This window comes from Microcaecilia unicolor, chromosome 4, assembly GCF_901765095.1.
Source record: "Microcaecilia unicolor chromosome 4, aMicUni1.1, whole genome shotgun sequence".
Taxonomy (NCBI): Eukaryota; Metazoa; Chordata; class Amphibia; order Gymnophiona; family Siphonopidae; genus Microcaecilia; species Microcaecilia unicolor.
In genome coordinates, this window is record NC_044034.1 from 52,097,218 (window position 1) to 52,120,661 (window position 23,444).

The following is a 23,444-nucleotide window of genomic DNA, read 5'->3' on the forward strand; positions in this document are numbered from 1 at the left end:
ATCTCATGGTTTCCAATATCATCTTTATGCTGACGACACCCAGCTTTATCTCTCCACACCAGACATCACTGCGGAAACCCAGGCTAAAGTATCAGCCTGCTTATCCGACATTGCTGCCTAGATGTCCAACCGCCACCTGAAACTGAACATGGCCAAGACAGAGCTTTTTGTCTTCCCACCCAAACCCACTTCTCTCCCTCCACTCTCTATCTCTGTTGATAACACCCTCGTCGTCCCCGTCTCATCGGCCTGCAACCTCGGAGTCATCTTCGACTCCTCCCTCTCCTTCTCTGCGCATATCCAGCAGATAGCAAAGACCTGCCGCTTCTTCCTATATAACATTAGCAAAATTCGCCCTTTCCTCTCTGAGCACACCACCCGAACTCTCATCCACTCTCTCATTACCTCTCGCCTTGACTACTGCAACCTTCTCCTCACTGGCCTCTCACTTAGCCATCTATCCCCACTTCAGTCCGTTCAGAACTCTGCTGCACATCTTATCTTTCGCCTGGACCGATATACTCATATCACCCCTATCCTCAAGTCACTTCACTGGCTTCCGATCAGGTACCACATACAGTTCAAGCTTCTCCTACTAACCTACAAATGCACTCGATCTGCAGCCCCTCCTTACCTCTCTACCCTCATCTCCCCTTACGTTCCCACCCGTAACCTCCGCTCTCATGACAAATCCCTCCTTTCAGTACCCTTCTCCACCACCGCCAACTCCAGGCTCCGCCCTTTCTGTCTCGCCTCACCCCATGCTTGGAATAAACTCCCTGAGCCCATATGCCAGGCCCCCTCCCTGCCCATCTTCAAATCCTTACTCAAAGCCCACCTCTTCAATGTCGCCTTCGGCACCTAACCACTATACCTCTATTCAGGAAATCTAGACTGCCTCAACTTGACATTTCGTCCTTTAGATTGTAAGCTCCTTTGAGCAGGGACTGTCCTTCTTTGTTAAACTGTACAGCGCTGCGTAACCCTAGTAGTGCTCTAGAAATGTTAAGTAGTAGTAGTAGTAGTAGTAGAAAGGCCCGAGAATACACAGTGTCCAGCAGGGCTTCAATGTACAGATGGGAGTCAGGGTAGTTGATGAGAAACTCCAGGAGCTCCAGCGCTCAAATAATTCTCTGCATGAACACCTGAACATCTTTCCTCGATGTGCTCTTGACTCTTAACCAGGTAGGGCAGCATATGGATTCCTAGTCTGCGTAACAAAGCCACAACTACTGCTAGACAGTTCATGAACACCCTGGGATCTGACACGAGGCTAAATTATTATTTATTATTATTATTTATTATTATTTGTTACATTTGTATCCCACATTTTCCCACCTTTTTGCAGGCTCAATGTGGCTTACATATAACCGTTAACGGCGTTAGCCGATTATGGTCTGAATAAATACATGGTATGAATGAATACAAAGTGATATTGTGGTAGAATGAGGTACATGTATGGTAGGTACAATTGGGGGGAATTTAGAGAGGGAGAGGGTGAAGAAGAGGCAGGTAATGTGCATCAAAGTCTTTGGTTACATTGTGTCGCAAGTGTCCAGGTATTTTTATGTTGGGTCGGTGGGATATGCTCTTCTGAACAGGTCTGTCTTTAGTGCTTTTCGAAAATTTAGGTGATCGAGCGTAGTTTTTACTGCTTTTAGCAATGCGTTCCATAGTTGTGCGCTTAGGTAGGAAAAGCTGGATGCATAGGTGGATTTGTATTTGAGACCTTTGCTGCTTAGGTAGTGGAGGTTTAGGTATGATCGGAACATGGTACTGGTAGTGATGTTGTCCCACCCAAAAGCTGAGACACTTGCTGAGATACTTCCTGTAGCTCGGAAGAATCTGATTGTGAGTGCATTGAGAGCATAACCAATCGGTCACCTGAATCAAACGAAGAAGGGTGCCCAGAGAAATCATACTGGAGTTCTCTTTGACTAGATATTTGTTCATGGCCCTGAGGCCCAGGATGGGAGAAAACCTCCCCTATGTTTCTTGTCACAAGGTGGTACCTGGAATAGAATCCTGTCCCTTCTTGTGGTGGAATGTGTTCTACCACATTAGCCTGGAGAAGGGCAGAGAGCTGCTCTGCAAATACCTCTTTGTGTAGAGAGCTGAGGTATGAAGGTCTTGGTGATCAAGCTGATGGTCTGCTTTGCCAATTCAGAGTGTAACCAAACTGGACTATCTGAAGAACCCACCAATCAGATTACAAAGGCCCACCTTTCCTAGAACAAATTCAGCTTCCCCTCTTCTGGAAGATCTTCCAGGACTGAAACTTCTATGGCAGTTATGCTTTCCAGGAAGCAGTCAAAGGTTTGCTTCCTGATATAACTGGGTAATAGACTGGACCACATGGGTATGCTGCTGATGCAGACAGGAGCATTGGAACTGGGCCTGCTGAGGAGTATGGGAAGAAGGGGTGAATCCACACTCACGAGAGAAATAGCTACTGCTACTGCTTCTAGGCCCACCCAAAGACCTCCCAGAAGAGGAGGATGCAAATGGAGGCAGCCAAAAGAGACACTTTATGGTGTCTGTGTGATTCTTAATGTGGTCATTGATCTCTTCCTCCTTGTTCCCCAAAAGATTGTCTTCTCAGCAAGGAACATCAAGATCCAAGATGCGCAGCCAGGAAAATGTGAGCATTTTTACACCAGAGTGGAGATTCTGGATGTAATTTCAAAACGTCAAAGATGCTTCTGGTCAGATATTATCTACAAACTTTGTTCAGCTTGCAAACTCAGCAGTCTTATCTGTGGTGAGACAGTCTGAGGACAAGAACGCAGTCTGATCCTCAAGTAGATAGTAGAGCTGTTAGGTCCGAATGTGGTTGACAAGCATCAAGTCCTGATAAAGCTGCCTTCCAAAGAAGTTCAGGGTTTGAACCACCTTGTCCAAAAAAACAGAGGTATGAGACATCGAACTCTGTGACCTCTCAAGGGCAAACCCAACCACCAAGGAGTGGAGTGGTAATTGGACCATTCTGGCTTCTGTACAAAGGAATGAGTGTCAGCCCCAGTGATAGACCAATTGCACTGGGACCAGCATTTAAGCCACTGGGAACTTTAGATGGCATGGAAGGGAATATGGCGAAGCAAAATCAATTGACTCAATGGTGAGGAAAACAAGGGGCACAGCTCACCTGAAAAAGACAATGCTACCTGGCCAATGCTAAGGCCTAAGAAGGACTTGGAAGCTGAAAAAATGAAGAAAACTTTAAAGTGGGCCAAAACACACTAGGGAGAAATACTAGGAAGGATACTTGAAAAAAAGAGAAAATACTGAAGAAAACAGAAAATAACCCTCAAGGGAAGGCACCAAACGCGCTGAAGAGACTGCAAAGAAATACGTCCTTTCCTCACCATGGATGAGACAAGACTGCTGGTCCCACACTTGTGAGAGGTGCAGGAAGGCACTTCAGTATGTGTGGTGGGAGTGCCGCCTCAAATTCTTAAGGAAATAGTACGCTGGGCAGTGTTTCCACTCCAGGCTTCGTGGATGCCATCACTCATATATGAAAATTATGTAACCTGCTTGTCCTCAGAGAAACCTCTTTAGTAAAGATGCATATAAGTGCAGTAAGTACCATTCTTATATTGATGTAAACCCTGTGTTGCTGCATTTATTAATATCCAAGTTCATAAGAGGGTTACAGAACACAGAAAACCTAAATGAGATAGGAATTGGTTCTAGTTCAGCTATTGAAACCTTTCTTTGAACCTATTGCATCAGCAGAGCAACTACCTTGGAAAGTTTTCTGTATAGTAGAACTAACTTAAACCCAAAGATTAAACAGGGTTCAAGCATTTATCTCTTATTATTCATACCTGCAAACCTACTATACGTTTTATCAAAAGTGGTGTAACATTTCACGTTGATCAGTCCATAGTGCCTCCTACTTTCTTCCCAAGGGTTTATGCACATAAAGGTGAACTACTAAACTGTAAAGGAGTATTGGCTATCATATCAAAAGAAAACAGTTGCACTATTATTCCATACAATTATTCATATCTTTGATGCTAACAGATTAGGAACTGCAGGAACCAAAGAATTTTATCAAACTGGTTATTAGATGGTATATCCCATTAATATATTATAGCCGGATTACAACTAAAGAGAACCATAGCAACTTTGGTTGCCTTTCTCTGATCAATTTGTATTAAAAAATGTATAAATAACTACAATATGATTATCCCTTCACACCTCTACATCTCATTGCTGTATAGATTATTTCTCGGCAAGATGATGCATTCAGAAAAGCAGTTCTACAAGGACTTTTCAGTTCCCACACTATATAACTGTCTCGGTTGCCTTTGGGAATCAAAATAAATCAAAATAGGACAGTCCTGTTCCATATCAACATTTGTGTGTCTTTTTTATCCTGCTGTCTATAGGGAATCCCCATCATAAATAAGCAACTTTACTATCCAGCTGACTAGATTTAAGATAGCTATAACTGTGCCTAGAGATAGCCAGCTAAATTAGTTTCCACTAAATATTAATTCTAGCCAGTCAACTATTTCTCTGTTCTGACAGTGCCACCAGGACTTCTCAGTATTCAAGTAGCTATATTTAGATCAGGGCTTCCCCAAATCTATCCTCATGAGCCACTACCAAGTCAGGCTTTCAAGATATCCATTTACGTACACTGGAGACCCAGCATATGTAAGATTATCTCATGCCTATTCATTGCAGACATTTGGTAAAACCCAACTCCTATGGGATCAGTGGGGCAAATTTAGAAAGCCCTGATGCAGTGATTCTGCATGGTTAAAGTTTGACCTTGGGAGATCAAACCAATTAAATCCATCTGAAAATGCATTTTCCAAGATAGTAGCCTTATATGGGAAATAATCATAGGTTTCATTAACAGTAAAGTTCTTTACAAAAAGCTTACTGTAGCTTAAAAGCACTTATCACGGGATGCCCTGAGTTGTCCTGTGGTAAAACAAAATCCTGAGGGCAGAGAGTAGGTGTGACAGCACAAATCAGTACAGCCACATTATCACATGCTGATTAGTGCAGGATTAGCGTGTGAGCCCTTACCGCCTTGAAAATGGGTGGTGGTAAGGGCTCACATGCTAATTTTTGTTAATAGCCTTAGTACATGTAAAGACATGCTAAGGCTATGTTTTATCGCAGTTTATTTATTTATTTTATTTATTTATTTATTTATTGCATTTGTATCCCACATTTTCCCACCTCTTTGCAGGCTCAATGTAAAAGGGCCCCTTAGTCCAAATACACTGAATTGTAGGTTCCTGCCTGTGTGATATCAATAACTTCTGCTTTCTCTTTTCATTTAGATTGTAATTTATATTGAAGTTCTTTTTGCAAGAAAATATTTTTGGCCTATTCTACCATGGCCATGCTGCAGTATATATAATGACAAATTGTCATACTGAGAATCATGCCCAGAACAACTGTCCATGCCAATTCATTAAAATTGCTTTCTCATTTTGTGCCTACATAAAAAGACTGTGATGAATTAGGCCTTTAGGGAAACACCATAATAGATCATCTTATTTTAAAATTGTTTGTTTCACACTTTGTAAAGAATTTAACTTCGTTCTCAATGTTTCAGGTGATTTCCATTATTTTGATGGGCATTGCAATAGTCCCTGTTCTATCAACCTGCAATCTTCTCGACCTAATCTTTCCCATGTTACTATTGATGGAGGAAGCTTGCTGAACGGCCTTAGATCAGTGTCTAGAATGAATGGATTTCTCTCTTCTCCTCCTAGTGGTAAGAATCACTAGCTTTATTTATGTAGTTAACTTCAAAACCATGATAGAAACAATTTTCAAAGCCATTTACACAGATTCAATATCAGTTTACCTACATTAAATGGCAGTTTTAACACCCACACACACATCCTACTGCAGTATTTGGTACTCTAAGTGAACCTTGTACCCCCACCCCCTCCCATCAGCTTTCCCAGCATGATCACTTTCTCCTCTTCCTTTTCCAGATTACCTCTGGTTGGTAAGAATAATTGCTGGGAATAACATTTTAATCTACTGATGCCTCCTCCTCCTCTGCCAGCTACCACCTCCCTGTAAAGTTAGAACTAGGCAGGGCCCTATAGTCTCATGAGACCTACCAACCCTGTATCTTCCAACTTCAGAGGGAAGCCATAGCCAACAGAAGAGCTACAGCCAAAGACAGCAGCAGATAAGATCTGTTCCTGCTGGCAAGTGGGAATAGCATAGGGAACCAGGAGAAAAGGTCATGCTGCAGGTAGCCACAATGGCTGTGTCTCCTGATCTCATTACTCCAAAAGTCAGTTCCCCCCTCCCCCCCCCATAGTTGAGCGATAATCATCCCACTCCTGTCCCCCTTCCTGCAACAGTGAAACAAGATCTCATTTCTCAAGATATCAGCTCTGTCTTCTTCTCCTCCCACATTAGGGTTCTTCTTCAAGTCCAATCCGCCTTCCCTCAAAATTCTAGCATTCTAGGTAGTTGCCTAGTTTGTCTAGTGCGTAGGCTAGCCTTGATATTTTAAAAGGGCCAGGGTTGGGCCTGGAAGGGACTGCACATGTTGTATTTCCTGCTGGCAAGTGGATATAGCATAGGGAACCAGGAGAAGAAGTCATGCTGCAGGTAGCCACAATGGCTGTGTATCCTGATCTCACTGCTCCAAAAGTCAATTCCCCCCTCCCTCCTCCATAGTTGAGCCATGGAGGAGCATAATCGAATGGGGCGCCCAAGATTTCCTGGGGCCGTCCTCACAGGACGGCTCCGTGAAGGGGCGGGGAAACCCATATTATCGAAACAAAATGGGAGTCCATCTTTTGTTTCGATAATATGGTTGGGGACACCCAAATCTCAACATTTAGGTCGACCTTAGAGATGGTCGTCCTTAGAGATGGTCGTCCCCAGTTTTCGGCGATAATGGAAACCGAGGACGCCCATCTCAGAAACGACCAAATCCAAGCCATTTGGTCGTAGGAGGAGCCAGCATTCATAGTGCACTGGTCCCCCTCACTTGCCAGGACACCAACTGGACACCCTAGGGGGCACTGCAGTGGACTTCAGAATTTGCTCCCAGGTGCATAGCTCCCTTACCTTGTGTGCTGAGCCCCCCAAACCCCCCAAAAAACCCACTCCCCACAACTGTACATCACTACCATAGCCCAAAGGGGTGAAGGGGGTCACCTACATGTGGGTACAGTGGGTTTCTGGTGGGTTTTGAAGGGCTCACATTTACCACCACAAGTGTAACAGGTAGGGGGATGGGCCTGGGTCTGCCTGCCTGAAGTGCACTGCACCCACTAGAACTGCTCCAGGGACCTGCATACTGCTGTCATGGAGCTGGGTATGACATTTGAGGCTGGCATAGAGGCTGGCAAAAAAAAAAAATGTAAGTTGTTTTTTTAGGGTGGGAGGGGGTTGGTGACCACTGGGGAAGTAAGGGGAGGTCATCCCCGATTCCCTCTGGTGGCCATCTGGTCAGTACGGGCACCTTTTGGGGCTTGGTCGCAAGAAAAAATGGACCAAGTAAAGTCGCCCAAGTGCTCGTCAGAGATGCCCTTCTTTTTTCCATTATCGGCCGAGGACGCCCATTTCTTAAGCACGTCCCAGTCCCGCCTTCACTACGCTGCCGACACGCCCCCGTGAACTTTGGTCGTCCCCGCAACGGAAAGCAGTTGAGGGCGCCCAAAATCGGTTTTCGATTATGCCGATTTGGGCGACCCTGAGAGAAGGATGCCCATATCCCGATTTGTGTCAGAAGATGGGCACCCTTCTCTTTCGAAAATAAGCCTGATGATCATCCCACTCCTGTCCCCCTTCCTTTCACCAGTTGGATGGCACTCCCTTTCTTCCTTTGACTCCTGGCTTTCCTTCTTTCTTGACTCTTCATCTCCTTCCCTCATTCGTGGAGATTTTAACATTCATGCTAATGATCCCTCAGACTCTTATTCCTCTCAATTTCTTACTTTAACAACTTCTTTCAATCTTCAACTGTGCTCCATTACCCCTACTCACCAGAATGGCTACTGTCTCGATCTTATCTTCTTGTCCAACTACTCACTCTCCAGTTTCTGCACCTCAGCTCTTCCCCTCTCTGACCATCATCTGATAACTTTCACACTTAAACACCCTTCCCTTCAGTCTCATCCAATCTCCACCAATACATTTAGGAATCTTCAGGCTATTGACTCTTCTACTCTAACCTCCAGTGTTTCAAACCTCTTGTCAACCTCTATGTTATCCAAGTCTGTCAATGAGGCTGTCTCTTCCTATAATACTATTCTCTCCTCTGCTCTGGATATTCTCACTCCTCCAATTCTGTGTTCTATAAGGCGTACCAAACTCCAGCCCATGCTGACTTCATACATTCCAAATTCTTGCTAACCTCCTTCCATTCTGCTCTTTCACTTGCCAAACAGGACTACTGTATCCAGTTGATAAACTCTCTTGGCTCAAACCCTCGGCGTCTCTTTGCCACACTGAACTCTCTCCTCAAAGTGCCTTCACCTCCAACTCCCCCTTCACTTTTCCCCAGACTCTGGCTGAGTGCTTTCATGATAAGGTTCTCAAGATTAACCTTGAATTCTCAACCAAGTCATCTCCACCTCTCCTTCGCTCAGTCCGTTCTCTCAACCTCCTTTCATCCCTTGCCTCCTTGCCTCCTTTTCTTCCTTTTCTGAAATTACTAAAGAGGAAACTGCACATTTTCTTTCCTCCTTCAAACTGACTACCTGTTCCGCTGATCCTATTCCTACCCATCTACTTAGCACTATCTCTCCTACTATCATCCCTTCTATCTGTCATATCCTCAGTCTTTCACTTTCCACTGCAACTCCTCAAAAAACCTTCATTGGCCCCAACCTGTCCTTCTAACTATCGCCCTATATCCCTCTTTCTTTTCCTATCCAAGATACTGGAACGTGCTGTTCACTGCCATTGTGTTGACTTTCTTTCACCTCAAGTCATTCTTGATCCACTTCAATCTGGCTTTCGCCCTCTTCATGCAACTGAAACAGCCCTTGCTAAAGTCTCAAATGACCTCTTGGCCAGATCCAAAGATCTGTATTCTATCCTCATCCTTCTCGATCTACCTGCTGCTTTTGACATTGTTGATTACCGCCTACTCCTTGTACGCTGCCCTCACTTGGATTTCAGGGCTCTGTTCTTTCCTGGTTTTCTTCTTATCTCTCCCATTGCACTTTTAGTATATACTCTGGCAGATCCTCCTCCACTTTTATCCCACTATCAGTTGGTGAACCTCAGGGCTCTGTCTTGGGACTTCTCTTTTTCATCTGTACATCTTCCTTTGGTCTCTGATCTCATCCCATGGTTTTCAGTATCACCTTTATGCTGGTGATTCCCAGATCTACCTCTCCACACCAGAAATCTCAGAAATCTCAGCAGGAATCCAGGTCCAAGTATCAACCTGCCTGTCTGACATTGCTGCCTGGATGTTTCACTGCCATCTGAAACTAAACATGACCAAGACCGAGCTTCTTGTCTTTCCCCCTAAACCCACTTCTTCTCTTCCCCCATTCTCTATCTGTGTGGCTAATACTCTCTTCCTTCCTGTCTCATCAGCTCGTAACATTGGGGTTACCTTTGACTCCTGTCTCTCTTTCTCTGCACATATCCAACAGTCGTTTCTCTCTATATAATATCACCAAAATTCGACCTTTCCTTTCTGAACACACTACCAAAACCTTTAGCCACACTCTTATCACCTCACGCTTAGACTATTGCAACTTGCTTCTCACAGTTTATTTATTTATTTATTACATTTATACCCCACACTTTCCCACAAAAGCAGTAGTTCTCCCACTAAGCCATCTTTCTCCCCTTCAATCTGTTCAAAATTCTGCTGCATGACTTATATTCCACCAGTGTCACTACGCTCATATTAGCACTCTCCTTAAGTCACTTCATTGGCTCCCTATAAGTTTCCACATATAGTTCAAACTCCTCTTATTGACTTACAAGTGCATTCACTCTACAGCTCCTCAGTATCTCTCCATTCTTACCTGTTCCTACACTCCTCCCTTCTCTTCCACTGCCAACTCCAGACTCCATTCCTTTTATCTTGCTGCACCATATGCCTGGAATAGACTTCCTGAGCCAATACATCAAGCTCCATCTCTGGCCATCTTCAAATCTAGGCTAAAAACCCCTTTTTGATGCTGCTTTTAACTCCTAACCCCTATTCACTTGTACAGTACCCTTGTATGTTTTATCTTTTCCACCTTTTTAATTTCCTTATCCCTTTTTTGTCCTGTCTGTCTTGATTAGACTGTAAGCTCTTTTGAGCAGGGACTGTCTCTTCATGTTCATGTACAGCGCTGTGTATGTCTAGTAGCGCTATAGAAATGATAAGTAGTGGGATTCAAAATGGCCGCTGTCTAGATCGGACGCTCTGTAAGGCTCTCGGAGATAATGCCGAAAAGAAGGGGCCGCGTGTCCTCCTCTGCTGCCCCTCCACGGCAGAACCCCCCAGCGCAATCCACAATGACTGCTTACCTACACAGAATTGAGATGCCGAGGCCACCGGGACCGGACCCGCTGGATCAAACAGGTGAAGTTGGAAACACCACGGAGATCTCTGGGTTGGAGCTGTCGCTCAGTCCCGATGTGAGAGCGCCTCCCCTGCAACCCTCAGGAGCGAGCACGTCGACACCGGTTTCCAGTTGGACGCCACCAAAGAGTGCAGCAGACCAACGGACCAAGGAGGAGAGACAACAGGTGGAGAACGTGGGCCTAGGAGAACAAGGCGCCTCCCGAGGGACCGAAACATCGACCTTCAGCCAGGTTCAGAAGGAGACTGGAAGTGAACTTAGAACACAACTACCCGCTGCAGTATTAGAGGTACAATTTTCCTTAATTCAGAAACCTACAGAAATTACACTGGATGCTTTATGGACTTTGATTGTGGACTTGGGGAAATCCCTAAGCCCACAAATAAAACAAATATCACATGACATTGCTATTCTGAACCAAAAGGTTCAAGATACTGAAACTAGGGCTGAGACAATAGTAAATCGACAAACAGAAATGGAGAAAGAACTGAAAGCAGTAAAGTTACAGCAAGAGACTATGATAAAAGACCTAACTACTCTAAGGAGATGGACTGAATTTTTGGAAAATGTAACTAGAAATAATAATATCCGCTTTTTGAATTTTCCAAAGAAGATAGGGGTTTTACCGAGAGATATGCTTAGAAAGTATGTTACAGAGATACTAGGTGTTTCAGAAGAAATGGTTCCACCATTTACACAAATATACTATTTGCCTCAAAAAGTCAAGTATCTCAGGAAAATCCTGTATTAGATATCTCGAGGATATTAGAAGCCTCAGACACAGAACTAGTAAATTCCTCCACTTTAATTGCCACAGTAGCCTTATCGCCAGATAAAAACTGGCTGATGAGGCTTTTCTTTCAGAACAAACATAAAAGTTTTCTTGGATTGAAGGTACATCTCTTTCCGGATGTAACCAAAGAAACACAAAGACGTAGGCAAAGATTTTTACTTATGCGTCCGGGGCTAATTCAGTTAGGAGCTTCTTTCTTCTTAAAGTACCCCTGTAAATGCCTGATTAAATATCAATCTAATAAGTATATGTTCTATGATCCCTCTCAGCTCTCCTCTTTCCTGGCTGCAAAAGGACAAGGGAGTAATTAGAACCAGTGGTGTACCAAGGGGGGGCGGTGGGGGCGGTCCGCCCCAGGTGCACGCCACTGGGGGGGGGGTGCTGCGCGCCTGTCGGCTCTTCGTTTTCATGCTCCCTCTGCCCTGGAACATGTTACTTCCTGTTCCGGGGCAGAGGGAGCATGGAAACGAAGAGCCGACAGGCGCGCGGCACCCCCCCCCCCCCCCCCCCCCAGCGGTGTGCACCCGGGGGGGGGTTCTTTCACCGGGGGGGTCGCGCTGTTCCGGGAGGGGGCGCTGCACCCAGGGGGCAGGGCGCATCGGCGATCCGCCCCGGGTGTCAGCGCCCCTAGGAACGCCACTGATTAGAACTAAGCTCTAGGTATAGGAAAGGGTATCTTTAAATGAGCACCCGATCTAGAGAGGTTTTCTACTTATGATATTTATCTTTAATATTTCCAAAATGTAAATTTTGAATCCCATCAAATTGGACTTTGGTTAACTTGCTGTGTGGAATTGCCTAATAAATTGATTTCTTGTAATTTGGTTTCTTGAACAGTATAGTTATTTTCTTGACAAGTATTATTCTTGTTTGATTTTATGGTCCTGGGGAACTGAGGAACTGAGTTCGATTCCCACTTCAGGCACAGGCAGCTCCTTGTGACTCTGGGCAAGTCACTTAACCCTCCATTGCCCCATGTAAGCCGCATTGAGCCTGCCATGAGTGGGAAAGCGCGGGGTACAAATGTAACAAAAACAAATATGTAAATGTATAAATAAATAAATAAATAAAAGAAATAATAAGTAGTAGTATTTTCATTTTAAAGCTCCCTGTATATTTTCCCTTGGGTACTTTTACACTGCAAGTGTTAGCCTTGTTCTCAGTGCTGTTTAATATTTATATTCATCCTGTGGGGGAAGTCCTGAGGGATTTGGGGGTCCACTACTGCATTTATGCAGATGATATACAATTATATTTCCATGTGGAATGTGGTTTTAATCATGCTTTGGAGATAGTGAAATAGTACATTAAAACTGTCACCAGTTGAATGGCAGAAAATGCTTAGCCATTGAGTTTTATCAAAACTGAAATAATTTTGTGTAGTTGAGATAGTGTGACTGATACCACCTCTACTGTTGTTTTAGGAAAAATAGTTTAAAATTGCAAGCGAAGTATGCAGTCATGGAGTGATTTTTGACACTAAACTTTCAATGTGATCTCATAACTAAGGGCTTCTTTTACAAAGCCACGCTAGCGATTCCCGCACAGCAAATGAGAGGAAGCCCATAGGAATTGAACGGGCTTCCTCTGATTTACCACGCAGGAATCAGTAGCACGGCTTTGTAAAAGAAGCCCTAATATTTTATAGTTTATTTAAATTTGATATACTGCCCATTGCAGTACATCTAAGAGGTTTACCAGTCTCTTGGTTTCACCATAATTTTATTTTCACTGTAATTACAAAAAGATTTGGCTTCTGTTCAGAACAAGAACATAAAGAAGTTCTGTAGAAGAAGAATTAATAGATTCAATTATCCCTCTTATTTCTGATTTTGAAGTGTCTAATTTAGAAATGGGATTAACTCAGTGGCAGGGTTTACTAAATTCCATTCCGCAAACTACTGAAGACCCATCTCTTTAACAAGGCTTACCACAAAGATCAACCAATGTGAATATACATAACTCCTCCACACATAGACTGAACTGTCGTACAATTTCTGCTTGCTATACTACTATCATGTTTTTTATCATTTTCATGTTGTACAAAATTCTTTGGTACACTAATTGTATATCTTCTAATATATTTCCACCACTCATGATGTATTGTAAGCCACATTGAGCCTTCGAAGAGGTGGGAAATAGTGGGATACAAATACAATAAATAAATAAAGATGCTTGAGGAATGGGTTGGTCACAGTTCGGAGAGGAAAAGGGAAAAGGTGATTTCATGAGGTACTTTGATTAATTTGATGGCAGTGCACTATTAATAGCACAAATGGCAGAAAACAAGGACTGATGAGGCTAAGTTGCAGTGTGAAAAGCATCACACTTTCTAGCACCAGAAAGTGATCTTGAGAAAGAGAACATACTTTAATTTGAACTTGATGCATACTGAAAATAATTCAAATCATCTGTTTTATCTGGTGTGAGTGTTTAATGGTAATCCTTCTGCAGTACATTCTGATAATCAGCTGTTTAATAAAGAACAGTTTGGGAGGACTAGTTTTGAACAGAAGATTTTCTCCTTGTTTCCTAATGATGGTATGCCCAAGCATATCGGTTCATTGGCTGTGGAGTTTGCAGTAGATGGATTACCAAGGAAGGCAAGTGAGGATAAACATATAAATTCAAAGACTGAGAATATCAGGGATAGGAATCTTAAGTTATTTACTGTTGATCTGCCAGACCCAGGAACTGTGAATTCAACCATACTTAAGTGGGACTTTATTTTTATTTTTTATTTTGCAATGTAGAAATAGAATTTACTTTGATGATTATATAATCTTCATTTTTTCACTTGATGGGGTTCCAGTGTTAAGCCTCTGTGGAAGTTGATTGCACCTTTTCTTGCACATTTGATAAATTTATAATTGCAGAAAGGTCCTGTACAGATGTTCCTAACAAAAAAAAAAGTTTAACTCCTTGTTTTAGTAGCATGAGACTACTGCTGAGGGATCAGAGGTGCTATTTTGAACACATTCCCCAGTAGGCACCAGGGAAGCCCCCAGTAAGAGCCAGGGAGAGGGGGATTTGAATTACTTTTGCCCCTGTCTCTTTGTTTAAACCCCAAATCTAAACTGGTAGCTGACACTTAAATGAACCTTGGGGCAAGCGCAAAAGTTAATAGGGAAATTATGGTACATAGACGTGTATTCCCACTGTAAAATAGGATGTACAATTCTATTTTTGGTCAGTTCCCAAACTACACTTCCTTGAAATCTCTGCATATTGGGCATATACACACGCAAATAGAGACTGTGGGCCCGATATTCATTCGGCGGCAGGTAGCACTTTTGCTATGCGCCACCATAGTTAAACCTGGATATTCAATGCCGGGCCATTTTTGATGACTGGCATTGAATATTCAGGTTTTTATTTTAATTTATATTTATTAGATTTTACATCATTAACCAAGCAACAATCACTTATACAGCAAAGTAAATATAAGCATTTCTACATAAAGAATATTATTCAAGAAAAATAAATAAATAAATACATATATACTTACATACATACATTTATTTATTTCTGACATTTATATCCCGCATTATCCCAAACAAGTTTGAGTTCAATATGGCTTACGATAAACAATATAGGATACATAACAAAGAATAATGCATAAGAAAGTAATTTGTTGTAAGAATCCAATTTTACAATACAGTATCATAAACATAGTGGGATATCTATGGATGTTTAACATTTAGCAAGGAGCAACTAGAGAGAGTAATACAGTATACGCAACAAGCATACAAAGAACAAAAGCACAACTGGGCCTTCAAGACTAAGACAAGAGGAGTCCTTTATTGAGATTAGACCCGACATGGGCCGTGTTTCGGCGTTAACAACGCCTGCCTCAGGGGTCTATTAATAAAACACATACAATACAATTTGAAAAAACAAAGTGTAAATAACTGTATAAAATGACCACCATAAAAAATATACATAACAAACAGATATAAAAAATGATGAATTAAAGGAGACTCAATCAAAAAATCAATGGCCTTAGATGATATACATAAAATAACATTTATACAATAAGATGAACAATCATACCAAATAAAATTAAAAATTAAATTTACAAATATAATGACCAACATAGTTGAGCATAGCTCATCAGTGTGCCATAGTAATTATTGATAATTATTTCTATTCATAATCACACACAGATGTGTTATTGATATAGCCATGCAGTAAAGGGGTCAGCAAAATTAGTTGTTTGAGATATGGTTGTTCTTTGTGAGGGTTTGTTTAGGAATGATTTAAGGATTTTGTGGAATCTAGTATATTCCTGTATATTTCTTATTTTGGGTGGTAAGGAGTTCCACCATTTGGTTCCTAGATAATTGAAGTCTTCCGAGTGGACAGTTTTGTAGATTACTTTTTGCAAATTGGGAGGTGTAGTCTGAGATAGTTTCTTGCCTCATATTTAGAGTTTCTTTGAGGTAAGTTTATTAATAGTACCATATAGTTTGGAGCTGTGCCATTTAGGATTTGAAAGATAAAGGTACATATTTTGAAGGTGATTCTCACATATCCTATATAATAATTATTACCTCCAATGTTCTATGCGTCTTGCTGCCTGTGTCCGTGGCTTTCTTCAGAGTTGGTCTGCTAGGCTTCGTAGATCAGGCTGACGTCACACGCAGCACTGACCAACCACACGATAGCAGCACGAGGCCCCATCCCTGCCGCCCTCGCCGCCACGCTCCCCCCAAGGTCACCGCCGATCACTCCTCCACCCCCCCTGAGGTCGCCACCGCTCCCCCCCTCCACCTCCCCAGGGTCACCACCATTCCCACCTCCACCCCCCCGAGGTCGCCGCCACCACTGCTCCCCCCTCCACCCACCCTCCTGAGGTTGCCGGTGCTCCCCCCCTCCGTCCGCCACCCGGCTGGGCCCCCTGCATTGAAATCCCCTCTAGCCACCCATGTCCAGCGACCCTCCTCTCCCCCTGCCCCCCCTCCAGCCACCCATGTCCAGTGACCCTCCCCCTGCCCCCCCTCCAGCCACCCATGTCCAGTGACTCTCTTCTCTCCCCTGCTGGCACTGACCCTCCTCCGTTGCCGGATCGCTCTTCAAAATGGCCACTGGTTGCCTGTTTCTTGGCAAGTGAAATTCAAAGTGTTGGTCTGACTCTATAGGGCTTTACAAGGGAGAAGTACCACAATATTTGAACTTAGTGTTTAGATCCTATATTTCTACTTGCCCATAGAGGTCTTCTATAGCTGCTGCTCTAGAGAGATCTACTTTCAAAGAATGCAGCTTGAATGCAATACAGAGTACAGAGATCTCTTTGGCTGGTGTGTTCTATGGAATTTGCCTCTATTAGGGTTAATTGTTACTATACAGGGATTTAGGGAACAGTTAAAAATACTTCTTTGCACAGGCTTATGGAGCAGGATGAAAAACAATAAAGTATATATTGTTGTTAAGATAAGATTGCAGGCTATGTTATTAGAGATTGCAAATTTATTATTTTATTTATTTATTTAAAATTTTTATTCCACTTACAACTAGGAGGATTACATAAAACATGCATAATAAAATCCACAGGTAAAATCCACAAAACAAGGGGAAAAAAACTGCTCGAGCGTAGTCCATCATAGTGGTTTCAACCCCCATGCTTTAACAAACAAATGTATTTTCAGATTTTTTTCTAAATGGTTCCATAGTCTTAAATATCCAGGCAAATTATTCCATATCTGGGGACCTGCAATCGAAAATGCAACAGTTCATGTTGCAGCATATTTCACAATATTCACTTTGTCATTTACCAGTAACATAGAAGTTTCTGAACACAAAGTCCTCAGCGGGTGATACACAGTAATTACCTGTTTAAAATACCACGGAACAGATGCAGAGTGAAAAACATGATGAATCCATGCAAACTTACATTGCACTTGAGATGTGCATATTATCATTTTGTGAGATTAAGACATATGTTTGCGTTGTACATCACGAAGATGCATAGGATGGATGGTTTATAGATGTTTTTAAATAAATACACACATATATTCTTCAAGACAGAAACATAATTATGCAGGTATTTCCCAAGGTTCTCACCCATCAATAATTTACAAATAAGGTAAAAATAAGACTGCAATTTTCAGGAAATGTTAACATGTTTATGAAATATAAACTTAGGGCCCAATATTAAATGGGATTTATCTGGATTGGAGTGGCTCCTACCCAGATAAGTCCAGCACACAGGGTCATATCTGGATTTTCAGCAGCCCTTACACAGATACTGCCATTGAAAATCAGTCAGACCACCTCAGCACTGTCCAGGCAGTGCAGGAGTGGTCCAGATGTAGAGTCTGGGTGAAACTGGCAGTTACCATTAACAGCAATATTCAATCCACTAACCAGCTTTATGTATATAAAGTTGGAACAGAAAAAAGGCTGTCCTTACAGTATCTGGGTAGTTATCCAGGCACCAATCTGAATATTAGTGGTACCTGGATAATTATTGGCAGCCACATTATATGTTGATGTTCAGCATCTATGATTGGATATGGCCCAGTAAATAATATCTGAATATGAAAAGCCCATGGTGGCTGTACGTAATAAATGCTGACCACCACAGGTTGAATGTTGAGTAGTCAGAAAATGATGGAAAATAAAGACCATACAGTCTAATCTGTCCATCAATATCAACTACTGGCATCTACAGTCCCTTCCTCTCACTTAGAAATCATCTATGTTTATCCCATGCTTTCTTGAATTCCGATACAGTCCTTATCTAAGGAACTGGAATCAAGCATCGAATAACCTAAAAAGACAGCATTAATGGTTCCTCTCTTCATTACACTCAAAAACATACAAAACATAAATTGCACAAATCAGGGGCAGACCGACAGTGATCTCGGCCCCCGGACACTAAGGGCCATGGGCCCCTAACCACCTATCAAATGTGATTAAATTAGATGAAACCTAGGGGAGAGTGTGGACCCTCAGGCACTGCCCTATTGTTCCAATGGCCAGTTTGCCCGTGGCACAAATTATATACAGAAATACAGAGATAGCTTACATATATTTTAAGAATCCCATCCTTGAAACTAAAAGGTACGAACATTGTAGTAATTCAAAAGGTCGCTCAATTATTTTGTTTAATCAAATGATGATGCCTTACTTATTCTATCTTTATGTAATGGAGGATTTTTTGGTACTTATTTAAGGTACTGTTGCCATAACAAGAAGAAAACCAGTTGTGGACAGCAGTGAAAATAAACACAGAGCTCTTTTAGAGCAGAGAAGACAAATAGGCTCTGTAACACGAAGGCTTCCTCAACATCCACAGGTAGCTATCATGAAAACTAAGCAACCTATTTTCAGAATTTTGTTTTACAGTATGCACTTATGACAGAAATCATTATTAGATTCTTAAAATTTGAAATTACATCTAGAACTTTGTGGATGTAAGAACTTGACTTCACAATGAATTAAGGTATGTAGTGAATCCAGAAATACATTTTCAGAGTTATTTATGTGCATATTATTAGCTGTATAGTGGGTAATATTAGAGTGCCCAGAAAATTTACTTTACTTTGAAAGTTGCCTGCAGAAAAGTACATAAGTACATAAGTAATGCCATACTGGGAAAAGACCAAGGGCCCATCGAGCCCAGCATCTTGTCCACGACAGCGGCCAATCCAGGCCAAGGGCACCTGGCAAGCTTCCCAAACGTACAAACATTCTATACATGTTATTCCTGGGATTTTGGATTTTTCCGAGTCCGTTTAGTAGCGGTTTATGGACTTGTCCTTTAGGAAACCGTCCAACCCCTTTTTAAACTCTGCTAAGCTAACCGCCTTCACCACATTTTCCGGCAATGAATTCCAGATTTTAATTACACGTTGGGTGAAGAAAACATTTCTCCGATTTGTTTTAAATTTACTACACTGTAGTTTAATCGCATGCCCCCTAGTCCTAGTATTTTTGGAACGCGTGAACAGATGCTTCACATCCACCTGTTCCACTCCACTCATTATTTTATATACCTCTATCATGTCTCCCCTCAGCCGTCTCTTCTCCAAGCTGAAAAGCCCTAGCCTCCTTAGTCTTTCTTCATAGGGAAGTCGTCCCATCCCCGCAATCATTTTAGTCGCCCTTCGCTGCACCTTTTCCAATTCTACTATATCTTTCTTGAGATGCGGCGACCAGAATTGAACACAATACTCAAGGTGCACCATGGAGCGATACAACGGCATTATAACATCCTCACACCTGTTTTCCGTACCTTTCCTAATAATACCCAACATTCTATTCGCTTTCCTAGCCGCAGCAGCACACTGAGCAGAAGGTTTCAGAGTGTTATCGACGACGACACCCAGATCCCTTTCTTGGTCCGTAACTCCTAACATGGAACCTTGCATGACGTAGCTATAATTCGGGTTCTTTTATCCCACATGCATCACCTTGCACTTGCTCACATTAAACGTCATCTGCCATTTAGCCGCCCAGTCTCCCAGTCTCATAAGGTCCTCTTGTAATTTTTCACAATCCTGTCGCGAGTTAACGACTTTGAATAACTTTGTGTCATCAGCAAATTTAATTACCTCGCTAGTTATTCCCATCTCTAAATCATTTATAAATATATTAAAAAGCAGCGGTCCTAGCACAGACCCCTGAGGAACCCCACTAACTACCCTTCTCCATTGTGAATACTGCCCATTTAACCCCACTCTCTGTTTCCTATCCTTCAACCAGTTTTTAATCCACAATAGGACATTTCCTCCTATCCCAAGACCCTCCAATTTCCTCTGTAGCCTTTCATGAGGTACCTTGTCAAACGCCTTTTGAAAATCCAGATACACAATATCAACCGGCTCCCCTTTGTCCACATGTTTGTTTACTCCTTCAAAGAATTGAAGTAAATTGGTCAGGCAAGATTTCCCCACACAAAAGCCGTGCTGACTCGGTCTCAGTAATCCATGTCCTCGGATGTGCTCTGTAATTTTGTTTTTAATAATAGCCTCTACCATTTTCCCCGGCACCGACGTCAGACTCACCGGTCTATAATTTCCCGGATCTCCCCTGGAGCCTTTTTTAAAAATGGGCGTTACATTGGCCACCCTCCAATCTTCCGCTACCACGCTCGATTTTAAGGATAAGTTGCATATCACTAGCAGTAGCTCCGCAAGCTCATTTTTCAGTTCTATCAGTACTCTAGGATGAATACCATCCGGTCCAGGAGATTTGCTACTCTTCAGTTTGCCGAACTGCCCCATTACGTCCTCCAGGTTTACCGTGAAGTCAGTAAGTTTCTCCGACTCGTCCGCTTGAAATACCATTTCCGACACCGGTATCCCACCCAAATCTTCCTCGGTGAAGACTGAAGCAAAGAATTCATTCAGTCTCTCCGCTACGTCTTTGTCTTCCTTGATCGCCCCTTTTACCCCTCGGTCATCCAGCGGCCCCAACCGATTCTTTTGCCGGCTTCCTGCTTTTAATATACCGAAAAAAATTTTTACTATGTTTTTTTGCCTCTAATGCTATCTTTTTTTCGTAATCCCTCTTGGCCTTCTTTATCTGCGCCTTGCATTTGCTTTGACACTCCTTATGCTGCTTCTTGTTATTTTCAGACGGTTCCTTCTTCCACTTTCTGAAGGTGTTCCTTTTAGCCCTAATAGCTTCCTTCACCTCACTTTTCAACCAGGCCGGCTGTCTTTTGGAGTTCCGCCTTTCTTTTCTAATTCGCGGAATATGTATGGCCCGGGCCTCCAGGATGGTATTTTTGAACAGCGTCCACGCCTGTTGTACAGTTTTTACTCTCTCAGTTGCCCCCCTAAGTTTTTTTTTTACCGTTCTTCTCATTTTATCATAGTCTCCTTTTGACTTTCTGTGTACAGTTACTTCAAGGTCGATATCAAAACTGATCATATTATGGTCACTGTTATCAAGCGGCCCCAGTACCATAACATCCCTCACCAGATCATGCGCTCCACTAAGGACCAAGTCTAGAATTTTTCCTTCTCTCGTCGGCTCCTGCACCAGTTGCTCCATAAAGCTGTCCTTGATTTCATCAAGGAATTGTATCTCTGTAGCGTGTCCCGATGTTACATTTACCCAGTCTATATTTGGATAATTGAAGTCACCCATTATTATCACATTGCCCATTTTGTTTGCGTCTCTGATTTCTTTTATCATTTCTGTGTCTACCTGCTCATCCTGGCGAGGCGGACGGTAGTACACTCCTATCACCATTTTTTTCCCTTTTATACATGGAATTTCAACCCACAATGATTCAAAGGTGTGATTTGTGTCCTGCTGAATTTGTAATCTATCTGAGTCAAGGCTCTCGTTAATATACAATGCAACCCCTCCACCAGTCCGGTCCACCCTATCACTACGATATACTTTGTACCCCGGTATGACAGTGTCCCACTGGTTATCCTCCTTCCACCAGGTCTCAGTAATGCCTATTATATCCAATTTTTTGTTTAGTGCAATATATTCCAACTCTCCCATCTTATTTCTTAGACTCCTAGCATTTGCATATAGACATTTCAGAGTATGTTTGTTGTTCTTATTTGCATGATGCTTAGTACCTGACACTATTGATTTGACATCTTTTGTCTGATCTTTAGTTGTATTTAAGGGCACCTGGTCTACCACGGTCTGTTGTGCAACCTCACTATCCAGAAACCCTATCTTCCCTGTTTGTGAGGTATCTTTGCAAGATACCTTTTCCCGAACCATGCGCTTTTCAGTGACTGTCTGCCTTCCCCCCATTTCTAGTTTAAAAGCTGCTCTATCTCCTTTTTAAATGCCGACGCCAGCAGCCTGGTCCCACCCTGGTTAAGGTGGAGCCCATCCTTTCGGAATAGGCCCCCCCTTCCCCAGAATGTTGCCCAGTTCCTAACAAATCTAAAACCCTCCTCCCTGCACCATCATCTCATCCACGCATTGAGACTCTGGAGCTCTGCCTGTCTTTTGGGCCCTGCACGTGGAACAGGTAGCATTTCAGAAAATGCTACCCTAGAGGATCTGGATTTGAGCTTTCTACCTAAGAGCCTAAATTTGGCTTCCAGAACCTCTCTCCCACATTTTCCTATGTCATTGGTACCCACATGTACCAAGACAGCGGACTCCTCCCCAGCACTATCTAAAATCCTATCTAGGTGACGCATGAGGTCCGCCACCTTCGCACCAGGCAGGCAAGTCACCAGGCGATCCTCACGTCCACCAGCCACCCAGCTATCTATATGCCTAATGATCGAATCACCAACTACAACAGCTGTCCTAACCTTTCCCTCCCGGGCAGCACTTGGAGACATATCCTCGGTTCGAGAGGATAGTACATCCCCTGGTGGGCAGGTCCTGGCTACAGGAGAACTTCCTACTTCACCAGGGTGATGCTCTCCTTCTAGGAGACCTCCCTCCTCCAAGGTAGCACAAGGGCTACTAGACTGGAGGTGGGACTTCTCTACAACATCCCTGTAGGTCTCCTCTATGTACCTCTCTGTCTCCCTAAGCTCCACCAAGTCTGCTACTCTAGCCTCAAGAGAACGGACAGTACCCACAGTTGCACCTGCTAATTTACATGAGCAGTTGTTCTGACAAAAATACACAATTTTTGAAAATTCGAAACTACATACATTTCCAAACCTCACTGCTAAGAATGCCTCCCCTTACTGTGGGTAAACCTGAATCTATTCATATACTTTTACTTGCCTATGGAGTGGGCAATTTTCTAAAAGCCACTGTTTGCTCCAAAGAAATGGTTTTTAAAATTGCCCTCAAAGAAAGGAGGTGCTCCCAGAAGAGTGCTTAGATCAGATGAGGTAAATAAGGTTGTAGTTTATATTTTTCAACTATGCACTTTTTCTATGAAAAAGCAGGTGTAGTTTCAAAGAAAAAGTACACCTGAACTTTTGCTTTGAAAAATGGTTCAAAATCCATGGGTGAAAGTGCCTTGAGATTTTGTCCCAGTGCAGTGTTATCTTCACTCAACTAATTTGTTAATTTCCTTTTAACATTTTGAGGGTATTTTCCAACCAGTCCCCACTGGAACAAAATCTGCAGGAGCTTTTTACCTGAATAAAGAGAAAGCACACATGTGCTTTTACTTTGAAACTTTACCTACATTGACTACCCGC

The 23,444-nt window shown here is 42.7% G+C and overlaps 1 protein-coding gene across 5 annotated transcripts in view; it reads left to right on the forward strand.

The window, feature by feature from the left end:
* CEP126 (centrosomal protein 126) overlaps positions 1–23,444 on the forward strand; it is a 252,066-nt gene that overhangs the window by 152,714 nt on the left and 75,908 nt on the right. For 4 of the 5 annotated variants that reach the window (XM_030200229.1, XM_030200234.1, XM_030200230.1 and 1 more), the window contains exons 7-8: positions 5,588–5,749; positions 18,522–18,643. In XM_030200229.1, the coding sequence (XP_030056089.1) occupies positions 5,588–5,749; positions 18,522–18,643 (284 nt within the window). The remainder of the gene's footprint in view (positions 1–5,587; positions 5,750–18,521; positions 18,644–23,444) is intronic. The other variant, XM_030200233.1, reaches the window with a different exon arrangement.